At 43.1% G+C, this 22,937-nt stretch overlaps 1 protein-coding gene across 1 annotated transcript in view; it reads left to right on the top strand.

Annotated features, from left to right (window-relative positions):
* SPECC1L (sperm antigen with calponin homology and coiled-coil domains 1 like) overlaps positions 1 to 22,937 on the top strand; it is a 98,036-nt gene that overhangs the window by 57,293 nt on the left and 17,806 nt on the right. The window contains exons 6-11 of the mRNA XM_063913046.1: positions 20,319 to 20,392; positions 20,750 to 20,925; positions 21,030 to 21,196; positions 21,288 to 21,397; positions 22,398 to 22,488; positions 22,622 to 22,708. Of these exons, the coding sequence (XP_063769116.1) occupies positions 20,319 to 20,392; positions 20,750 to 20,925; positions 21,030 to 21,196; positions 21,288 to 21,397; positions 22,398 to 22,488; positions 22,622 to 22,708 (705 nt within the window). The remainder of the gene's footprint in view (positions 1 to 20,318; positions 20,393 to 20,749; positions 20,926 to 21,029; positions 21,197 to 21,287; positions 21,398 to 22,397; positions 22,489 to 22,621; positions 22,709 to 22,937) is intronic.

The raw sequence follows: 22,937 nt of genomic DNA, 5'->3' as shown, positions 1-22,937 counted from the left end.
TGAGAGATGCTCAAAGAGACATTAGTCTACTGGGTTCTAGAATCAACGCTATGTCGATTTCTGCTAGACGAGTCCTATGGACCCGGCAATGGACAGGTGATGCCGACTCAAAGAGGCATATGGAGGTATTACCTTACAAGAGTGAGGAATTGTTTGGGGAAGGTCTCTCGGAGCTGGTCTCCACAGCTACAGCTGGTAAATCAAATTTTTTGCCTTATATTCCCTCACAGCCTAAGAAAGCGCCACATTATCAAATGCAGTCCTTTCGATCACAAAGAAACAAGAAAGTACGAGGTGCGTCCTTTCTTGCCAGAGGTAAGGGCAGAGGAAAAAAGCTGCACAACACAGCTAGTTCCCAGGACCAGAAGTCCTCCCTGGCCTCTACAAAATCCACTGCATGATGCTGGGGCTCCACTGAGGGAGTCCGCTCCAGTGGGGGCACGTCTTCGACTTTTCAGCCACATCTGGGTTCACTCACAGGTGGATCCCTGGGCGATAGAAATTATCTCCCAGGGTTACAAGCTGGAATTCGAAGAGGTGCCCCCTCGCCGGTTTTTCAGATCGGCCCTACCAACTTCTCCCCCAGAAAGGGAGATAGTGTTAAATGCAATTCACAAATTGTATCTTCAACAGGTGGTGGTCAAGGTTCCCATGCTTCAACAAGGGAGGGGATATTACTTGACCCTGTTTGTAGTCCCGAAACCGGACGGTTCGGTCAGACCCATATTAAATTTAAAATCCCTGAACCTATACTTGAAAAGGTTCAAGTTCAAGATGGAATCGCTAAGAGCGGTCATCGCCAGCCTGGAAGGGGGGGATTTTATGGTATCTCTGCACATAAAGGATGCATACCTTCATGTTCCCATTTATCCACCTCATCAGGCGTACCTAAGATTTGCGGTACAGGATTGTCATTACCAATTTCAGACGTTGCCGTTTGGTCTCTCCATGGCCCCGAGAATTTTCACCAAGGTAATGGCGGAAATGATGGTGCTCCTGCGAAAGCAAGGTGACACCATTATCCCGTACTTGGACGATCTCCTCATAAAAGCGAGATCAAGAGAGCAGTTGCTGAACAGCGTATCACTTTCTCTGGAAGTGAAACGGCAACACGGCTGGATTCTCAATATCCCCAAGTCGCAGTTGGTTCCTACGACTCGTCTGACTTTCTTGGGCATGATTCTGGATACGGACCAGAAAAGGGTTTATCTTCCGATAGAAAAGGCCCAGGAACTCATGACTCTGGTCAGGAACCTATTGAAACCAAAACAGGTGTCAGTGTATCACTGCACTCGAGTCCTGGGAAAGATGGTGGCATCATACGATGCCATTCCCTTCGGCAGGTTCCATGCGAGGATCTTCCAATGGGACCTACTGGACAAGTGGTCCGGGTCACATCTACAGATTCATCAGTTGATCACCCTATCCCCCAAGGCCAGGGTATCTCTCTTGTGGTGGCTGCAGAGTACTCACCTTCTAGAGGGCCGCAGGTTCGGCATTCAGGACTGGATCCTGGTGACCACGGATGCGAGTCTCCGAGGTTGGGGAGCAGTCACACAGGGAAGAAATTTCCAAGGTCTTTGGTCAAGTCAGGAGACTTGTCTTCACATCAACGTCCTGGAACTAAGGGCCATATACAACGCCCTACGGCAAGCGGAGACCTTACTTCGCGACCAACCTGTTCTGATCCTGTCAGACAACGTCACCACAGTAGCTCATATAAACCGCCAAGGCGGCACAAGGAGCAGATCGGCAATGGCGGAAGCCACCAGAATTCTTCGCTGGGTGGAGAATCATGTAAGCGCACTGTCAGCAGTGTTCATTCCGGGAGTGGACAACTGGGAAGCAGACTTCCTCAGCAGACACGACCTGCATCCAGGAGAGTGGGGACTTCATCAGGAAGTCTTCGCACAGATTGCAAGTCGGTGGGGACTGCCCCAGATAGACATGATGGCGTCCCGCCTCAACAAAAAGCTGCAGAGGTATTGCGCCAGGTCAAGAGACCCTCAGGCAGTAGCTGTAGACGCCCTAGTGACACCGTGGGTGTTCCGGTCGGTCTATGTATTTCCTCCTCTTCCTCTCATACCCAAGGTGTTGAGAATAGTAAGAAAAAGAGGAGTGAGAACAATCCTCATTGTTCCAGATTGGCCACGAAGGATCTGGTATCCGGATCTGCAGGAAATGCTCACAGAAGATCCGTGGCCTCTTCCTCTAAGACAGGACCTGTTGCAACAGGGGCCTTGTCTGTTCCAAGACTTACCGCGGCTGCGTTTGACGGCATGGCGGTTGAACGCCGGATCCTAGCGGAAAAGGGTATTCCGGATGAGGTCATTCCTACGCTGATAAAGGCTAGGAAGGACTTGACAGCTAAGCATTATCACCGTATATGGCGAAAATATGTGTCTTGGTGTGAGGCCAGGAATGCTCCTACGGAAGAATTCCATCTGGGCCGCTTACTTCACTTCCTACAAACTGGAGTGAATATGGGCCTAAAATTAGGCTCCATTAAGGTTCAGATTTCGGCCTTATCCATTTTCTTTCAAAAAGAATTGGCTTCTCTTCCAGAAGTACAGACGTTTGTGAAGGGAGTGCTGCATATTCAGCCTCCTTTTGTACCTCCGGTGGCACCTTGGGACCTTAACGTGGTGTTGAGTTTCCTTAAGTCCCACTGGTTTGAACCACTTAAAACGGTGGAGTTGAAATATCTCACTTGGAAAGTGGTCATGTTGTTAGCCTTGGCTTCGGCTAGGCGAGTGTCGGAATTGGCGGCTTTGTCTCATAAAAGCCTTTATCTAGTTTTCCATATGGATAGAGCGGAATTGCGGACCCGTCCTCAATTCTTGCCTAAGGTGGTGTCATCTTTTCATATGAACCAACCTATTGTGGTGCCTGTGGCTACGCGAGACTTGGAGGATTCCGAGTCCCTTGATGTAGTCAGGGCTTTGAAAATTTACGTGGCCAGAACGGCTAGAGTCAGAAAAACAGAAGCACTGTTTGTCCTATATGCGGCCAACAAGGTTGGCGCCCCTGCTTCAAAGCGGACTATTGCTCGCTGGATCTGTAACACGATTCAGCAGGCGCATTCGTCGGCTGGATTGCCGTTACCAAAATCGGTTAAGGCCCATTCCACTAGGAAGGTGGGCTCATCTTGGGCGGCTGCCCGAGGGGTTTCGGCACTGCAACTATGCCGAGCTGCTACTTGGTCGGGTTCAAACACCTTTGCAAAGTTCTATAAGTTTGATACCCTGGCTGAGGAGGACCTCCTGTTTGCTCAATCGGTGCTGCAGAGTCATCCGCACTCTCCCGCCCGTTTGGGAGCTTTGGTATAATCCCCATGGTCCTTACGGAGTCCCCAGCATCCTCTAGGACGTAAGAGAAAATAAGATTTTAAACCTACCGGTAAATCTTTTTCTCGTAGTCCGTAGAGGATGCTGGACGCCCGTCCCAAGTGCGGACTACTTCTGCAAGACTTCTATATAGTTATTGCTTACATAAGGGTTATGTTATAGTTTTCATCGGTCTTCGACTGATGCTATGTTGTTGTCATACTGTTAACTGGGTAGTATATCACAAGTTATACGGTGTGATTGGTGTGGCTGGTATGAATCTTGCCCTTGGATTAACAAAATCCTTTCCTCGTACTATCCGTCTCCTCTGGGCACAGGATCTAACTGAGGTCTGGAGGAGGGGCATAGAGGGAGGAGCCAGTGCACACCCAGATCTAAAGTCTTTCTTGAAGTGCCCATGTCTCCTGCGGAGCCCGTCTATCCCCATGGTCCTTTTGGAGTCCCCAGCATCCTCTACGGACTACGAGAAAAAGATTTACCGGTAGATTTAAAATCTTATTTTTTGCTGGAGCAAAATCTGCGACCAACTCTGAATTGCCCCCTATGTACGAAATTGGAACATCAAAGTCTCTGGAAAATTGTTTGATGCATTGAGGTTTTCCATGCTTCTCTACATAGTGTGCTGGATTAAAATGTTCCCCCTGCGCTCTCCCTCCCGCGCCCTCCCTAGTGTTGCTGCGATCGGGCGCGACAAGTTAATTTCAGCTCGCTACCCCCAGGGTTAGCGAGCTGAAATGCACGTAAGGACACCCATTTACGATCGCGCCCATTACTTTAGTTGGGGTTAGGTGCTTTGCGCTCCTAAACCTGACTGTAATTGGCGCGATAAGTGGGAGCACTTGAATATCTCCCCGTGATCTCCCGTCACGGGAGATCGGGGGTGCGATAAGATTTGAATCCCCCCCCCAGTGTGTGTCGTCCTCAGACAGATCTCTAGCCTTCTGTCTTTTCTCCATGCTCATTGTGGAGCACACTGTGACGTAGAACAAGAGAATCAGTAATCTACTTTGTTGAAGTGAGTGAGGTTTATGTTCCGGGCCCAAGCAAGCCACAGGGGAGTTCAGGCCTAAAATGAAGGAGAATCACTTGCTTGACAATTATTTCTAGCTACTTCTAAAGTGTTGCAATAATTTTGCTTGTCCATTTATGGTCTGTAACAATGTTTAAGTAGGTGGTACGCAGAGCCGTAACTAGAGATTTTGGTGTCCTGTACCAGAGAGAGAATTGGTACAGTGCCCCCCAATATTTAAAATAGGACCGTGCACGCACAGTAAGAAATTAGGGGTGTGGCTTCATGGGAAAGGGGTGTGGCTATAGAATTAATATTACATTATACCACACAGTAGAGTATATTAGTCACATTACACCACACAGTAGTACCCCTTATACACGTTACACCACAGTAGAGCCACTTATACACATTGGGCCAGGTAAAGCCCCTTATGCACATTGGGCCAGGTAGAGCCCCTTATGCACATTGGGCCAGGTAGAGCCCCTTATGCACATTGGGCCAGGTAGAGCCCCTTATGCACATTGGGCCAGGTAGAGCCCCTTATGCACATTGGGCCAGGTAGAGCCCTTTATGCACATTGGGCCAGGTAGAGTCCCTTATACACATTGGGCCAGGTAGAGCCCCTTATACACATTGGGCTAGGTAGCCACCTGATTAATAATAATGTATACAAAATGCTATTTGCACCATGCTTTTACGCCAATGTTTTAGTTCATTTATGTATATAAAGTATAATCTCTGTGGAAAATTCTATACATAAAGGTACTAGTGTAAAATTGTAGCACAAGTAGCATTATTTTATACATTATTACGTCCACTAAGTGCCTCCATGCTGTATAGTACTTCCTTTTGCTTGCAACTGCACAGGTGATCATGAAAACGGTCCTGGAATGCTGAAATATTAGGCTCTGCCCACCCACAATTTGCAGGTTTATGAGAGAGGGTGGGGCCAAAATGACACGATTCTTATAGAATTGTATTAGCCACTCCCCTTAACAATAGACCCACTAGTACTGGATTATGCCACGAGAGCAGGGTCTTCGATTGCGGGCAGCAGTTTAAAAGAAGATCAGCCTGTTGGGAGGGGGTTCTGGGTACTCAGAAACCCCCCTGTATGTTCTAGTGGCCTGCATGAGGGCAACCGCCACTCGGCTTCTCACACTGGCTGCGTGAGAGCAGCAGCTGGACCTGCGGCTCCATGAGGGATGACACTCTGACTGACCAGCGCTGTATGCTAATATTCACAGCGGGCAACACTGCAGCTGTTGCTTACAACGCAGACGGAGCCGGCCAATCGGGATCAAGGCAGATGTTACGCTCACGAAAACTGCGCAGTGTGCAAGGCATTGCCTGCACATACCTAGTTACGGCTTTGGTGGTATGTGTCAAAGTAACATTCACATGAATGCCAAGATCCAATGTTTTTCGAGCAGAACATTACACAGAGCATCATACTGTCTCCTCTGGCTTGCCTTCTTCCCATAGTGCATCCTAGTGCCGTATCTTCCCCAGGCAAACAATGCACACACATATGAACATCCACATGATGTAAAAGAAAACTGGATTCATCAGACAGGCCACCTTCTTCCATTGCTCCAAGGCTATACAGCAAGCTGCGATGCACTGTGTGTTCTGACATTTTCCATAATGGCCAGCATGAACTTTTTCAGCAATTTGTGCTAAAGTAGCTTTTCTGTGGGATAGGACCAAACGGGTTAGCCTTCGTTCTCCACATGCATCAGTGAACTTTGGGTACCTATGGTCAATTCACTAGATGTCCCTCCTTGAACAACTTTTGGTAGGTACCATCCACTTCTGTTTTGGAGATGCCCTGACACAGTTATCTAGCCATCACAATTTGTCCCTTGTCAAAGTCACTCAGGTCTTACCCATATCCATTTTTTCCTACACATCAGCTTTAAGAATAAAGTGCTGCCTCATACATCCCACCACTTCACAGGTGTTGTTGTAATGATAATTAGTGCTATTCACACCCGTCAGTGGTCTTAATGTTATTATTGCCTTAATGTCAAATTTGTTGGTTCCTTTACATCTCATCGAAAAAGTGCTTCATTCCTCCTGAAAGCGCGTTCAATTAAAAGCTATTTTCTCATTTATACCAGCGTGACTTTACAATTTTTTTGCTTTATTATATAAAATAGCAAACAAAGATACATCATTGCTTGTTCTTCAAAGATGTTCTAAAATTACATGGACAGATTTGTTTGAACCCCTTAGAAAAGATTATTAACAATTGGATTATAGTGACATTTCAAACAAATTGCTTTCTTGACTTAGCATCACACATCTTCAATATTCCAGTCAATCAGACTATTTAAATAGAAAAAAGTAGGCATTCTACTGTTTGTTATTATTGTGTGCACCACACTGAACATGGACCAAAGAAAGTAAAGGAGATCAAAAAGAAAATTACAGACAAGCATGTTAAAGGTAAGGGCTATAAGACCATGTCCAAGCAGCTCTATGTTCTTCTCCGGACATGGCCGCAATAGGAAAATCAACCCAAGATTAATCAGAGCGCACAGTGAGAATGAGTAAATAAGGGCCAAAGAAAACTTCCAAAGAGATACAAGCTGAATTGTAAGGTCAATGTATATCAATGTCTGATTGCACAATACAACACTTTTTAGACCTATGGACAACCCCACTTTTGAAAAGACAACATAAAAAATCCAAACTGCAATTTTCTAAAATGTATATTCACACAGTGCTTTTGGAGACTATAATTTGGACAGTTTAGTCAAAACCGGAGCTTCTTGGCGTTCTGTTCACAGCTGAAAAAGTTAAGATGTAAAAGAAAAGACCACCATATCTACTGTGAGGCATGGAGGATGCTTGGTTATGTTTTCAGGCCGCTTTGCCCTGTCTGCCTTGGGGTGCCCTGAAGCTGTGCAGGGCACAATGCAATATGAAGACTATCAAGGTATTCTGTAGTAAAACATTTTGTACAGTGTTAGGAAGCTCTGTCATAGGTCCTTCAACAGGATACTGACCCAGAACACACACAGCTAAAAGCACCCAAGAATGGATTAGAGCAGAATATTGGACTGTTGTGAAGTGACCTTCTACGAGCCCTGATTTGAATCCTATCGAACATTTACGGAAATAAATGAAATATGCAGTCTATTAAAGGCACCCATCAACCTGAGACAGCTGGAGCAGTTTACTAAGGAATCGTTGGACAAACTAATTTAGAGTTGCAGAAATCACTTGAGTGCAGTGATTGCCTCTAAAGATTGTGCCATAAAATATTAGGTTAAGGGTCCCATCATTTTCGTCCATGCCATTATCTTTTGTTTAATTATTTTCAAATATTTTGTTGAATCAAAAATCTAAAGCAAAGTCTGATTTCTATGAAATATTTTTATTATCATTATCATCTTTTATTTATATAGAACCACAAGGGTTCCACATCACATAATAAAGTACATAAACAAATGAGCAGATCAAGAAAAGAGTAACTTACAGTACAAGACAATGCAGGGACAAGTACATGGTATATTTATATTGCTGCACCGGCGGACATAACACTTAAATGAGCATCAGGGCGGCAGAAACTGAGGATTAAGTGCCGTTGTAGGAAGTATGGAGGAGATGATGGTATAAGTAAGGGAAGGAATAGCACATGAAGAGCCCTGCTCGTGAGAACTTATATTCTAAAGGGGAGGGGCAGACAGACAGGGCTGACACAGAAGGGGTAGACAGTGAGCACTAAACAGTGGGTTAGGATGAGAAATGGCTGGGTTTGATGAAGAAGTTTTGTAGAGAGTCTGATATAGGGAGAGGTACAGAATTCCAAAGATAGGTAGCATCATGTAAAATCTTGGGAATGGGAGGAAGTAATCAGTAGGTAGTAGAGGCGGAATGCATTTGTGGAGTGAAGAGAGCAGACAGGAGTGTAAAGGAAGAAAAGGTCAAAGATGTAAATGGGAGAGGAGTGGGTGAGGGCTTTGTTAGTGGGTGTGAGGAGCTTGAATTGGGTTCTGAAGGGGAAGGGTAGGCAGACATAGTTCTTTTGGAGAGGAACACACTGCTGGATGTCAATCCTTTTGTCACTCAAGTTATTTCAGTGAAAATATGATTTCTTTTTTTCATGGAAAGGGGCCAACTTATTTGTCCATGTAGGTGTGGCTATTAAATAACAAGATTAATGCTGTAATTTACGTTTAATTAAATTAAGTACTCCGTTCCCCTTCTGTGTTCTCCCCTTCTGCATCCACACACTGCTGCATTCTTGTTTTCCATTGGTCAGAGCTGTGCTGTAGCTCATTATCTGTAAGGGGTATGGATAATTAGATCGACAGTGTCTAGGTCGAGAGGGTCAGAAGGTCGACAGGTCAAAAGGTCGACATGCATTTTTTTTTGTTTTTTGGTGTTGTTTTCTTTGTAGAGTGACCCGGAACCCCAATTAGTGCAAGGCAGATTACCGTTCCAATCGTAGTCCACGTGGATCGTTAAGTATGAAAAAGTTAAAAAAAAAAAGGATTAAACCCCCCCCCAAAAAACTCATGTCGACCTTTTGACCTGTCGACCTAGAACATGTCAACCTTCTGACCCTGTCGACCTAGTGACTGTTGACCTATAGTGGTCGACCTAAACATTGTCGACCTAGACACTGTCGATCTTCAGACCGGATCCCATCTGTAAGCTGTCTCAACAGCTCCTTTGTTTTCTTCTTTACCTCAGTAACTGATCCAAAACGGATTCCCTTAAGTACAGATTTTACATGGTGCTAGGTCTGGAGTCTGTTGTAGCACTGCAATCTGTTTCTCGGCTAGAACTGCTTTGCAGAGAGGACTGTGTGGGCTGGTGTGTTGTCCTGATAGAGGATCAAACCATTTTTCCACAACTTAGACATTTTCTGATTCTTTCCCGCAAAGTTTCTAGAACATTTTGTAGTAATGTTGATTCACTGTTACGTCATCTTTTATCAAATAACACCCTTGATATTAAAGAAAACCATCTCTGCCCAAGTTTTGTTGTGTTGAGATCTTGATGAATAACTTGCCTAACCGTTTCTTTGTCGATGGTTACCATTTCTGCTATCATGTGGATGCTGAGTCGACGGTCAATTAAAACAATTTTCTCAATTTTTTTCACATTTACATTTGTTTTTGATGTGCAATGCCTTCCAGGACGTTTATCATCTTCGACACTCAAATCTTTTGTGCCACTCAAACACGTGCACATGACATACAATATGCCCCGTAAGCCTCGGTTAGCATACAGAAAAATTTCTGTAGGCGTTCTGTTCAAAAATGTAAGTTAATACGTTGCTCTACATTTTAACTAAGCATTTTTACAACACACGGGAAAACACAACTTCTTTGAGTGCTGTGTGACCGCAAACTATCTGTGCGTGAAGGGGTGAAACTTGGAAAACCATTTTGGGATAGTCCAAAGTCAGTGTTTCCCCATTCTCTCTTCACTCACGCAATATGGTTTCTTTTTTTATAAGTACTATCTATCTATGTTTGGATAAAAAAATATTGTTAATTTCAACATTATTTTTTTTTGTGTGTGAGTAATGTTGCATTATTAAAAATAATAATAATACAAGGACACCAATATTCTTTGCTCAGAAATGTACAGTGCTTACGACACTGCTGCGCTGCACAAATTAGCTGTTACTCTAAACTGTACTAGAAAAATATATGAAGGTGACTGGTTGCTCTGAAATATAATTACCCACCAATAATATATTGGTGTTTTCTCCGACAGGGTCCACAGGTTATCCACAGGATAACAATGGGATATGGTGGAGCGACAGCAGATTGGTACCAAACGATCAAAAGCTTTCAGGCCTCCCAGGATGCAACGGGCCCATTCCATATATCCCCGCTCACTGGCTCAGGCAAATAAGTGTTTTGTTTGGTGAGGCAGGAGCCGGACCATGGTCACAGGGCTGCTGTTCCTTCTAGCAGCCCTAAACTTTCTTATGTTATTTTTTAGTCTTGCTAATTTTCTGAGTGATCTTTTCTAAACAGCGTCTTAAATGCTCCAGCAACTCTCCGCCGGGCCGCGACAACGCTTACCCACGAGTACAGTGCTGTTTCGGCGGGCGCCTGTGTCGGATATACTAGCAGGTCCAGCAGACGTTACCAGGCTGTGGCCGGAGCACGGAGAGAAGGTAAGGCATCGATTCCGCTTAGTAGATGGAATACGGACACAGCCGCACTGTATCGGGAGGAGACTACCAAACATTAGCTGACGCGGCTGCCACCGCGGGTGCACCAGCGCTAGGTCTTAGGGATCTTTGGCATCAGGAATAGTATGAGTCCGCGATCCCTAGGGTTGATGTCAGCAGGGGGAGTTAGACGCTCTCCTGGTTGCCCCTCCTCCCCGGTTCATGACCAGTTTCCGCTGAGTCTCCCGCCATGAACTGCTTCCTCGCTTCCGTCCCAGACGCTACCACGAGGGTACTCGTTCGCAGCATAGGCCGCTGCATTTGTGTTCACTAAACGCTACCGTGAGGAGACGCGGTCGCAGCATTGGCCTATGTGACAGGTGCGTCTGTGTTCACCATAGGTTCCCAGAGCGACAGTGTACACTAGTAGCGTCTGGATCCACTCAGCGTTCGCTAATGTATTGATCGATCCTGGAAGCGAGGTGAGTCTCCCTGTATCCCACTCTACTGAGTACGGGCTATACGGTACTAAATTTCTATCTACTTTGTTCAGTATGAATAGTTAAGTGCCTATTGCTTATGAGTCTGTGTACATTTACTGTGGTTTTCTTCACATTGTGTCTGAATACGTTAGATCTCTGTGAACAGGATTCAGTAATATGTACTTCTACATACTTTAAAATGTGTTTGTAGTTGATAATGTGCTCATATGACCAATATATAAGATGTGACTGACTGCTAGTGTGATTGCTGACTTTAATATATGTTTGTCAGTTGTTTCTTCTGATTCTCAATGCTGGTACATGGGTAGGGTCAGATTGATATCACTTTAGAAGATTAAAGTGATTACAGTCACAAATTGTGTAGTACACTGTGAAAGTGCTGATTATTTATCATGTCTAAAAGTGGCAAAAGTGACAAAGGTACACTTACAGTAACACCAACACTCATATCATGCTTGTCTTGCAAAACTGTATTATCCTCTTAGGATCTGGTTCAGGATGGTTTATGTGCAAATTGTTTTGCTTTTCAGCAAAATGCAAGGCAGATCCCTGTACGTCAGGTACAGATGAATCCACCATGGGCTATGTTTGCACAGACCTTTTCCAGTATAGCTGAACGGGTAATGCCTACAGCTTCTTTACCAGGAATGGGGTACACTATTAACCCATACATGCAGCTCCCTACCTATGGTATATCATTACCCCCAGCAGCTTCTCATATGAAACAAGCTGATAAACCGATGGTAAGTAAACCTTCACCTTCACAGGCTACACAAGATGATTCATCAGAAGAAGATAAATTCAATTTACTCTACTTCGGTATACGAAGAGGAGGAAGCACAGTGGATATAGCTGAATTAATTAGAGCTATGAAGGCCATTCTATCCTTAGAGGATTCAGCAGAGCCTGTGTAAAAAACCAAGTCACCTGTATTTAAACGTCCCAAAACAGGTTAAGACTGAGTTTCCAGGGTCAGACCAGCTGACGGAAATCATGGAAGAGGCTTGGGCTACACCCAATAACAAATATAGAATTCCCAAAAAATGGGATTCCAATTATCCTTTTCCAACAGGGGACTGTTTAAAAAGGGAGGTGGCTCCTAAAGTAGATACGCATGTAATTCGATTAGTGTGAAAATCTATATTGCCTTTACCGTCAACATCATTAAATGATGTCACGGATAGAAGAGTGGATGGTTTTATGAAAACCATACTTTCTCTGTCTGGGGCAGTAATAAGGCCAGCCATGGCTTCTGCTTGGATGGCAAAGGCAGTGGCTACCTGGGCTGATGCACTGGAAGAGGATGTTTTCTCAGCTTCTAGAGAACAAAAATCCTATATAGCTCATATTAAACAGGCTGCAATATTCCTGGAAGAAGCGGCATTAGATATGGGTACTATTGTTTCTAGAGCATCAGCCTCAACAATAGCTGCTCGCAGAGCACTTTGGTTACGTACGTGGAAAGCTGATTCAGAATCTAAGAAAGTTTTGGAATCTTTGCCTTTTGCTGGAAATATTCTTTTTAGTAAAGAATTGACAGATATTCTGGAGTCAGAAGCAGACTCCAAGAAGGTCAAGTTTCCTTCCACATATAATCCCAAACCTAAGGGTCCAGTTTTTCTGCCTTTTTGGTCGCAAGAAAAAGCGTAGGGAAAAAGTGATCGTAAGCAGCCCCAATACAATAAGTTGGGTAAGTCATAGAATCATTGGGCTACCGGAGGCCAGCTTCCAAACCAGAAGATAAGCCATCAGCCTGATGGTGCGGGCCTCCCCCTGGGGGATCCCAGGGTAGGGGGCAGGCTTCTTCAGTTTGCACAGATCTGGCAGCAGTCTACAACAGATGCCTGGGTGCAAGAAGCGGTATCTCTAGGTTATGTTTTCCCCTTCAAGAAGCATCCTCCTCGAAGGTTCTTCTGCACCAGCCCGTCTCGGGTGGAGGCAAAGGCAAGGGCCTTGCAAGAAGCAGTTCAGAAATTGCTTCAGTCAGGAGTAATCATTCCAGTACCCCCTGCACAACGGGGACAGGGTTTTTACTCCAACCTGTTTTTGGTTCAGAAGCCAAATGGGTCTTTTCGACCCATTCTCAATCTCAAAATGCTAAGCAAATATATTTGGGTACCACGGTTTCACATGGAGATGTTACGCTCCATAGTTTTGGCCTTGGAACCAGGGGATTATATGGTATCCCTGGATATTCAGGATGCATACCTACATGTTCCTATAGCACTGTCCCATCAGTGTTATCTCAGGTTGGCTATCCTCCAACAGCATTTTCAGTTCCAGGCCTTACCCTTTGGGTTACCCACAGCCCCCAGAGTATTTACCAAGATCATGGTGGTTATGGCAGCTTATCTCCGCAAGCAGGGGATAAGAATTTTTCCATACTTCAACGGCCTTTTAATCCTGGCACAATCACAGGAATTGCTCCTGTGCCATCTCCAACAGACAATAACATGTCTGCAGAGGCAGGGGTGGCTCATAAATTGGGCAAAGTCGTCTCTGGTTCCGTCACAACGGATGACTTGCTTGGGGGCTGTACTGGATTCAAGTCTGCGGAAAGAATTCTTACCTCGGAACAAGATATCTAAGGTACAGTCAAGGACTCAGGAGTTGTTACACAGTCAAACAGTATCTATTCACGCAGCAATGCAAGTGATGGGTTTGATGGTGTCAACATTCGACATGGTGGAGTATGCACAATTCCATTCAGGACCTCTGCAGCGTCTGATTCTGGCCTGATGGAATGGAGTACATCATAGTAACAGAGTAACATAGTATTTGAGGTTGAATAGAGGCAAATTGCCCATCGTGTTCAACCTGTTTTAAGTTGTGATGATTCTACATACTTGCTGAATAATGTTTTATGACTAGTTAGCTACTATAACTCATGATACCCCTGGATTAACCACGTTGATATTTTAAGTATTATAACCTTGGATAGCTTTTTCATTCAGAAATTTATCCATTCCTTTTTTAAATCCAATTACAGAGTCCGCCATTACCAACATCCTGATTGCCCTAACAGTGAAGAACCCTTTCCTCCGTTGCGTTCGGAACATTCTCTCCTCCAGACGCAGCGAGTGCCCACGTGTCCTAAACTGTGTTCTTTTAATAAATAATTCCTCTGATAACTCTTTGTGATGTCCAAAACTACAAAGTGATAAAAAACAGGCGCTTCTCTAAAGTATTAAAACTTTTTAAAAGGTGATACAAATACACTCCAAACTCTGAGGCTTCATCCAGATCAGTACACAGGTGTTACCACGGGGTTGAAAAGACGCTTCCCTTTATAGGAACGCAAGGTTGAATTTTGATGTAAGTGCCTTTTCAACCCCGTGGTAACACCTGTGTACTGATCTGGAGGAAGCCTCAGAGTTTGGAGTGTATTTGTATCACCTTTTAAAGTTTTAATACTTTAGAGAAGCGCCTGTTTTTTATCACTTTGTAGTTTTGTCCATGTGTTTGGGGATTCTGGAGGGTGAATTCCAATCGATTTAAAACGGCAGCTTAACCTGTAGCGCAGGACTACATACGTATTTTTTGTGTGTTTGTGATGTCCCTTTACATATTTGAAGATATTAATAATATCTCCTCTTAGGCGCCTCTTTCCTAGTGTATACATATTCAGCCTAGTAAGTCTTTCCTTATAGTCCAGTCCTTCTAGGCCTTTAATCAATTTAGTAGCTCGCCTTTGAACACTTTAGAGTTCACTGATGTCTTTTCTCTTTCATCCATCTCTGAACACAATATTCCAGGTGCGGATGTACCAATGCCTTATACAGCGGCATGATTACATCCAAGTCCCTTGTCTCAATTCCCCTTTTTATGCACGCTAGCACCTTACTTGCCTTCTTTACTGCGTTTTGACATTGTGTACGGTTATTAAGCCTATTATCAATAAATACCCCCAAATCTTTTTCCAACTCTGTTTCTCCTAGGCGTTCCCCATTTAATATGTAGGATGCAAGTTTGTTTTTAGTCCCAAAATGCATAACCTTGCATTTGTCTGTATTGAACCTCATTTTCCATTTAGACGCCCAGAGTTCAAGTTTAGATAGATCATTCTGCAAGGACTCCACATCCAATTCTGAATTAATTACCTTACACAGTTTAATATCATCTGCAAAGATTGACACTGTGCTTTCCAGGCCTATTTCTAGGTCATTGATAAATATGTTGAACAGTAGTGGTCCGAGTACAGACCCTTGTGGTATTCCGCTGACTACTGGGGACCAGGTTGAGGACTTCCCGTTGACCACTACTCGCTGTACCCTGCTATCCAACCAACTGCTTATCCATGTGCAAATAGTTTTTCCTAGGCCAATCTCCTTTAATTTGATCATCAGTCTCCTGTGAGGAACTGTATCGAAGGCTTTTGCAAAATCTAGGAAGACCACATCCACTGCTTTTCCTTGATCAAGATTATTGCTCACTTCCTCATAGAAGTTAATTAAGTTAGTCTGACATGACCTGTCCCTCACAAACCCCTGCTGGTTCTTGCTAATAATCCTAGCGGACTTTAGATACTCCTGTATGACGTCCCTTAGAATGCCTTCCAATATTTTCCCCACTATAGATGTTAAACTAACTGGTCTGTAGTTTCCCGGAAGATTTTTGGATCCCTTTTTAAATAATGGCACTACCTCAGCTATACACCAATCCTTCGGTACCATGCCTGATCTAATTGAACTATTGAAAATCAAGTATAGGGGTCATGCTAGTTGTGGACTAAGCTCCATAAGAACCTTTGGGTGAAGTCCATCAGGACCAGGTGATTTATTAATCTTAATTTTGCTTAGTCTCTCCCGGACTACTTCGCTTAAACAAGTATCTAACCATGAATCATTACTGTCACAATTGTTATGCTCTACTCCCACCATCAGTTCTTCACTGGTGAATACTGATGAAAAGAATTTGTTCAGTATTTCCACTTTTATTTCGTCATCATTTATCAATTCTCCTAATTCATCTTTTAATGGACCTATATTCTCCTTTTTTAACCTTTTTACCATTTATGTATTTAAAAAACTTTTTAGGATTGGTTTTACTCTCTATAGCGATTTGCTTTTCATTTTCCATTTTAGCTGCTCTTATTGCTTTTTTGCATTTCTTATCACACTCCTTGTAATACTTGAAACACTCCTCCTTTCCATTAGATTTAAATGCTTTGAAAGCCTGCTTTTTTTTATCCATTTCTGCCTTAACCTTCTTGTTAAGCCACATCGGTTTGAGTTTAATACTCCTGCGTATACTGCCCATGGGAATAAAGTTATGAATATTGCTATCCAGCAACCCTTTTAAAACATCCCACATTTCCGAAGTGTTCTTGTTATTAAACAGAACCTCCCACTCTATGTCATGAAGTGCACATCTAAGCATACTGAAATTAGCCTTCCTAAAATTAAAAGTTTTAGTGGAACCCCTGTAGCTATGTTTCCTGAAACTGATGTCGAATGTGATCATATAGTGATCACTGTTACCCAAAGTCTCCCCAACTTTAGTGTTTGATATAATGTCCACATTATTAGTAATTACTAGATCCAGGGTAGTTTTACCCCTAGTTGGGTCCTCGACTAATTGAGACAAGTAGTGATCCCTAAACATATTTAAGAACCTGCTGCCCCTCGCTTTAGCACATGAATCATTACTCCAGTTTATATCCGGGTAATTAAAATCCCCAATGACAAGGATGTCCCCCAATCCCGCAGCCGTTTTGATTTTCTGCAATAGTTGTTCTTCCTCATGTATGCTAATATCCAGCTGTTTGTAGCACGTGCCTATGACTAGTTTTTTTGCATCAATTCCCCCACTTGAGATTTCTACCCATAGTGACTCCACATTATCGCCAGTCTCCTCATAGATAACCTCCTTTAGGTATGGTTTAAGCGATGGTTTAACATAAAGACATACACCTCCTCCTCTTTTGTTAGCCCTGTCCCTCCTAAAAAGAGAATACCCCTCCAAGGTAGCAATCCAGTCGTGAGAGTCGTCCCACCATGTTTCCGTAATACCTATAATGTCATACCCAGCCTTTTATGCTAACAATTCCAATTCCCCCATTTTACCTGCTAGACTTCTTGAGTTTGCAAGCATACATTTTAGTTTATTGGTTCCTTTATTTGTTTGTTTTCCTAAAGATTTCGCATCCTGGTTAACTAGTGCATCCGTAGAGTTACTGATACAGACTGTCATTCTCGCTCCCTCTCCAACCCCACCGTACTTAGTATTGCCCACCTTACTTTTCTCTTTGGTCAACCCAATGTTCCCGTCTAAATTCACCGCCCTGACATAAGTATTTTCCCTTAAGTCCCGTACAACATTTTCTATAGTCTGTAACGATGACACATCAGACAATAAAGAAACAGACTATGATACTTCCAGTAAAGGTAAGACAGTCATTAGCCTGGTGGATATAGACGTCCCATCTAGACAAGGTGGAGACCCTTTTGGATATCAGATTGGGAGATTCTGACAACAGATGCCAGTCTTCAGGGCTGGGGAGCAGTGTCTGGAAAATTATGGTTCCAGGGACAATGGACCACAGAAGAAAGTTGCCTGCCAATAAACCTGTTAGAACTTCGGGCCATATTCATGGCACTGATTCAGGCAAAGGACACTCTTCAAGGAAAACCGGTCCAGATCCGCTCGGACAATGCAACGGCAGTAGCGTACCTCAACCATCAGGGAGGAACCCGCAGCCAAACAGCAATGAAGGAGGTAGTCACATTCTAAAGTGGGCAGAACTCCATCTCCCAGCCTTGTCCGCAGTATTCATTCCGGGAGTCCTAAACTGGGAAGCAGACTTTCTCAGTCGACACGCCATTCAGGCAAGCGAATGGGCTCTACACCCGGAGGTCTTTCAGACTCTAGTAGACAGGTTGGGATTGCCAGAGAGAGATCTCATGGCGTCCCATCTGAACAACAAAGTGCCCGCATACGGGTCAAGAACAAAGGATCCCAAAGCGATCTTTGTGGACGTCTTGTCAGTGAAATGGGACTTTCATCTGGCGTATCTGTTTCCTCCGATCACCCTGTTACCCAGGGTGGTGAGGAAAATAAAGCAAGCAAAGGGTGCCGTGATTCTAATAGCCCCGGCTTGGCCCAGAAGGCAATGGTACACAGATCTGCAGAGAATGTCGATGGATGCTCCACTTCTGCTCCCTCAACCTCCAGATCTACTAATGCAGGGTACTTGTTATCACAGACATCTGGATCGGCTGTCTTTGACGGCGTGGCTCTTGAAACCTCTATCCTGAAGTCAAGAGGATTCTCACAACAGGTAATTCAAACAGTGCTCAGAGCAAGGAAACCCTCCTCAGCTCGTATTTATCACCGAATATGACAGGCCTATATTCATTGGTGCAGTGAAAGAAGAATGGACACAAAATCTTTCAGAGTTTCCAGGGTCTTAGCTTTCCTTCAGGCAGGTATGGATAAAGGTTTGAAGGTGGCTTCCTTGAGAGTTCAAGTATCAGCATTGACTATATGGTTCCAAAAGAAAATTGCCAATTTATAGGATGTGCGTACTTTTTTCCAGGGAACATTCTCCTTTTGTTCCTCCTATAGCATCTTGGGACTTAAGTTTAGTCCTGAAAGTTTTTCAAGTTACTCCGTTTGAACCACTTAATAAAGTGGATCTTAAATGGTTGACATCTAAAGTTCTCTTCTCCTGGACTATGGCATCAGCTAGAAGAGTGTCAGATTTAGGAGCGCTGTCATGTCGTTCCTTTTTTCTGATTTTTTTTTATGCGGATAAAGAAGTTTATAGAACTAGGTCTGGGTATCTTCCTAAGGTGGTGTCTAAATTCCACCTTAATGAAGAAATTGTAGTCCCGGTTTTTCAGGTACCGGGACTTTCTGTGGGAGATGCGTCGCTGGACGTGGTCCAGGCATTAAGGATCTACGTGGATCGTACCAGTGCCATCAGAAAGACAGACACTCTTCATTCTCTACGGATTTCACATGAGAGGATGGCCTGCTACTAAACAGACGCTGGCAAGATGGCTTTGAATGACGATTTCAGAAGCATACTCTCAAGCTGATTTCTCTGTTCCGGGGATATATGGACGGGCCCGTTGCATCCTGGGAGGCCTGAAAGCTTTTGATCGTTTGGTGCCAATCCGCTGTTGCTCCATGATATCCCATTGTTATCCTGTGGAACCTGTTGACTTAAGAGAAATACCGTTATCAACGGTAAGTTCTTACCATAACGTATATTTTTCCATGACTTGCGCGATCTATTGTACTGACCGTTTAATATGTCTTAACATTGGACTGCGCTGTGTGAATAAGCAAATAATCACTCAGAATAGATGTTTGATAAAATAAAGGAAATGTGCTGAAAATGTAATGTGATGTATCAATCACTTTAGAACACTTTTTTTCTTCCCCACCTTACAAAGCAATTCCAGATCTGCAGAAATTGGACAACACAAAAAGCACCTGTCACACTTGTCCAAATTAGTGTTTCCAAAATAGTGACAGGATATGTTTAATGACAAGGTTACAAACCATCCTGTCACGTACGTGCTCCATTGTCTGCCTGCTTCTAGCGACACTTTCCCAGGGGATGTGTAATGGCAGTGCATTACAAGAAAACACAGCTCACATGTTTCTATTAGATTATGTCTAAATATTTCTATCATTTCTTTTTGCACTTGTTGACTATACTCCTCTTTCTTCAAGGGTTGAACATTAGACCAACATCAACTCACTATAAAGACACAGGCCGACAGATGTGTCCCCAAACATCTTGCCTCAAGCGGTAGATGTCTGGCATGAGTGATCTGACAGATCCCATGCGTTGAGTGTCTTTTTTTTTTTTTTTTGTTATTGCCAAAAACGTGTCTTATTTGCATCACTATGTAAATAGAACGCACAAGAAGATTTTGCTGATTAAAATGATATGCAGCATGTCTATATTCTGTGTGCGACCATGCTGTATCTGCATATGAAATGGTACACTAGAGTGTTTTCTAGGAAAAACACTAATGTACCATTTCGTATATGCAGATACAGTCACGGTCGCACACAGAATATATACATGCTGCATATCATTTTAATCAGCAGAAGCTGCTTGTGCGTCCTATTCACATCATTTTTGCAAATTGCTTTTTAATGGAAAAAGTTGCACGGAAAGGCGCTCGGTGGTACAGAGTTATGCCACGGCATGACTAGAAGGGCTGTTTAATGTGCAGGGAGGCTAGATGTAAGTGGACACATCTGCAGATAATTTATTACTAACATAATTAACTAGTTTGTGTGTGTGTGTCCCACACTTCTCAAGCAAGTTCCTCTTCATCTTTTAGACACTGTAAAAAAGCTGCAGGACCAGAAACATGACATGGAGCGTGAGATCAAAATATTAAATCGCAAGCTGCGGGTAAGAGCTCCGCCTTTTTTTTTCTTTTTTCTTTTTTTTCTCATAACAATGCCTAAGAACTGTCCTCACAATTGCTCCAGGGAAACATTTTTAGCTATTTCCTCTGAGTGTTTGTCCTATTTAATATTTTAGTCATGATTACGTGTCCTTACAGCCTTCCATATAATTAACTAATTAGTGGTATCTATACCTAGTGTGTGTGTGCTTGTGTGTATTGTATATACATGTATGTATACACACACACACACACACACACACACACACACACACACACACACACACACTCTCTCTAACCACATTTGTCATGTATAATATAATGTGTGATTCCAAGCTTCCTCTTTCTGCTGGGCATCACAGGAGGAATCTGCAGAGTGGCGCCAGTTTCAGGCTGATTTACAAACTGCTGTAGTGATTGCCAATGACATCAAGTCGGAAGCACAGGAAGAGATTGGTGAGCTGAAACGGCGTCTCCAAGAGGCACTGGAGAAAAATGAAAAGCTTTCCAAGGAATTGGAGAATGCCGCATCCCGAAAGTAAGGGCACACGAATTATAGGATTAAAGCTACATTTTTAATTATAATCAAATACTTGTGAATATACAGTTAAGGCTTAAATCTACATATGCATATTTCTCCAGGCAAGAAGAGGAACGAGGTCGTGTATATAATTATATGAATGCTGTGGAGAGGGACTTGGCAGCCTTGAGACAGGGAATGGGTCTTAGTCGAAGGTCTTCCACTTCTTCTGAACCCACACCCACTGTCAAGACCCTCATAAAATCATTTGACAATGCATCTTCACCAGGTAATCTTACATGCCAGTTAGCAAACAAACAATGAAGGTTGTACCTCTATAGAAACAGATGATATACTCATCAACTTCCTTTTTATAATAGCCCCTAATCCAGCAGTGGCAGCAGCTGCAGTGGCGACCTCCATTCCCCGCACACCTCTAAGCCCTAGCCCCATGAAAACTCCACCGGCTGCAGCGGTGTCCCCTATGCAGGTAAGGAAAAGAATCTGTCATCTGTTCTAATAAATATATTTTATTTGTAATATATCTTATAAAATAGAATTAATTATCACATGCATTTCATTGGTAAACGTTCATCTGGAATTAGTCACATAGCGAAAACAGTGAATTAAATCGTTTTTTTTCTTTGGGGGATCAAAGAAGTGTATTTTCTTTTTCAGATTTACATTATAAGTGTACGATTCCAGGTCACAGATATAACAAAAGCTATAAAAATACCCAAAAGTGGACAAACTTAACATTTCAGAATGCGTAGGTAGACATTATACACCAACCTTTTTAGGTTGTGGGATTAGGTCAAACGTGCATGTGTAGGGGAAGGGGGCGTGGTCACAATTGGTGTCAGCCTCCGTCCAGTTGCACTTCACTAAAAGCACCCTTTGTACCAGCTGGGGAGGTATGAGATGCATATTGCAGTGTAGAGTCCTTAGGGACAATTCTAAACAACTATCTCGCTATTATTACATAGATGTTGATAAAGGTGTTCTAATAAAAATGAACCTGTAGATGAGAGGGGATTGTGCAAGGAGGAGATAGTTCCCATCTTGTGGGGTTATAGAGACATATTCTCTCAAATGAGTTAAGCTTTTCAATTTCCTTGATTTAAATTGTGAATGAACCCCTGCATCTGGATGTAATAAAATGTACATATAAGTGTTAGGCCAGTTCTCTCACACACATCTGCAAAGGAGTTTGAAGTAAATTCACTCATCATATGAAGACCTTTTTAATCCCCACTGTAACTCAGGGGGGTGCAAATTTTGTGTAATCTAACAGAACGTGTGGGTGGGATGCAGTTAAACAGGGATTTTCTCCTCTTCTTTTTTTAATGTAAATAATTTATTTAAAATCTGTGTCAAATATTTTTATTTGACCCATTTGTGCTATATTTGTACCAATATATTCTACTTTTGAAGTGCATTGACTTATTGGATATACAGTACCTACATTTTTATGTTCATCTCACTTGCAGAGACATTCCATCAGTGGACCTATATCTTCTACTAAATCATTACCAGGCCTGTCAGAGAAGAGACCAAGCTATGCTGAAATACCAGTACAAGGTACATAGCAAATTTAAAGAACAGCATTAATTTAGTACTATTTATTGGTTTTAGGAGTACAGTAAAACTGTGACTGTAAAGTACTCTAAAAGAACTGTGAATGATCAGGACTCGTATCTTGTTTTTTCTGCAGAACATCTATTGAGAACTTCGTCCAGTGGCAGAACGGCCTCATCCTTGCCTCGTGTTCCAACCATGGACAGCACAAAATCCATCTCTGGTAAAGCAGAAACAATGTTATTTAGATAAATAACCACAGTGGGAACCTGAGAGTATAGATGGATATTTGGAATGGTGCAAGGTTTTTAGCTGCATAACACCTTGAGAATAACAGTGTTTTCAGTGGAGAGATTGATGCTGATAGACGCGAGACAAAATCCAGCGTTCATAGCTGACCATTAATTAGAGAGGAAGAGACGGTACAAGGTTGTCCATTTCATCAAATATTA

The sequence above is a fragment of the Pseudophryne corroboree genome, chromosome 1, assembly GCF_028390025.1.
Source record: "Pseudophryne corroboree isolate aPseCor3 chromosome 1, aPseCor3.hap2, whole genome shotgun sequence".
NCBI lineage: Eukaryota > Metazoa > Chordata > Amphibia > Anura > Myobatrachidae > Pseudophryne > Pseudophryne corroboree.
The sequence above is the reverse complement of the archived record's forward strand: the minus strand, read 5'-3'. Positions and strand labels throughout refer to the sequence as shown.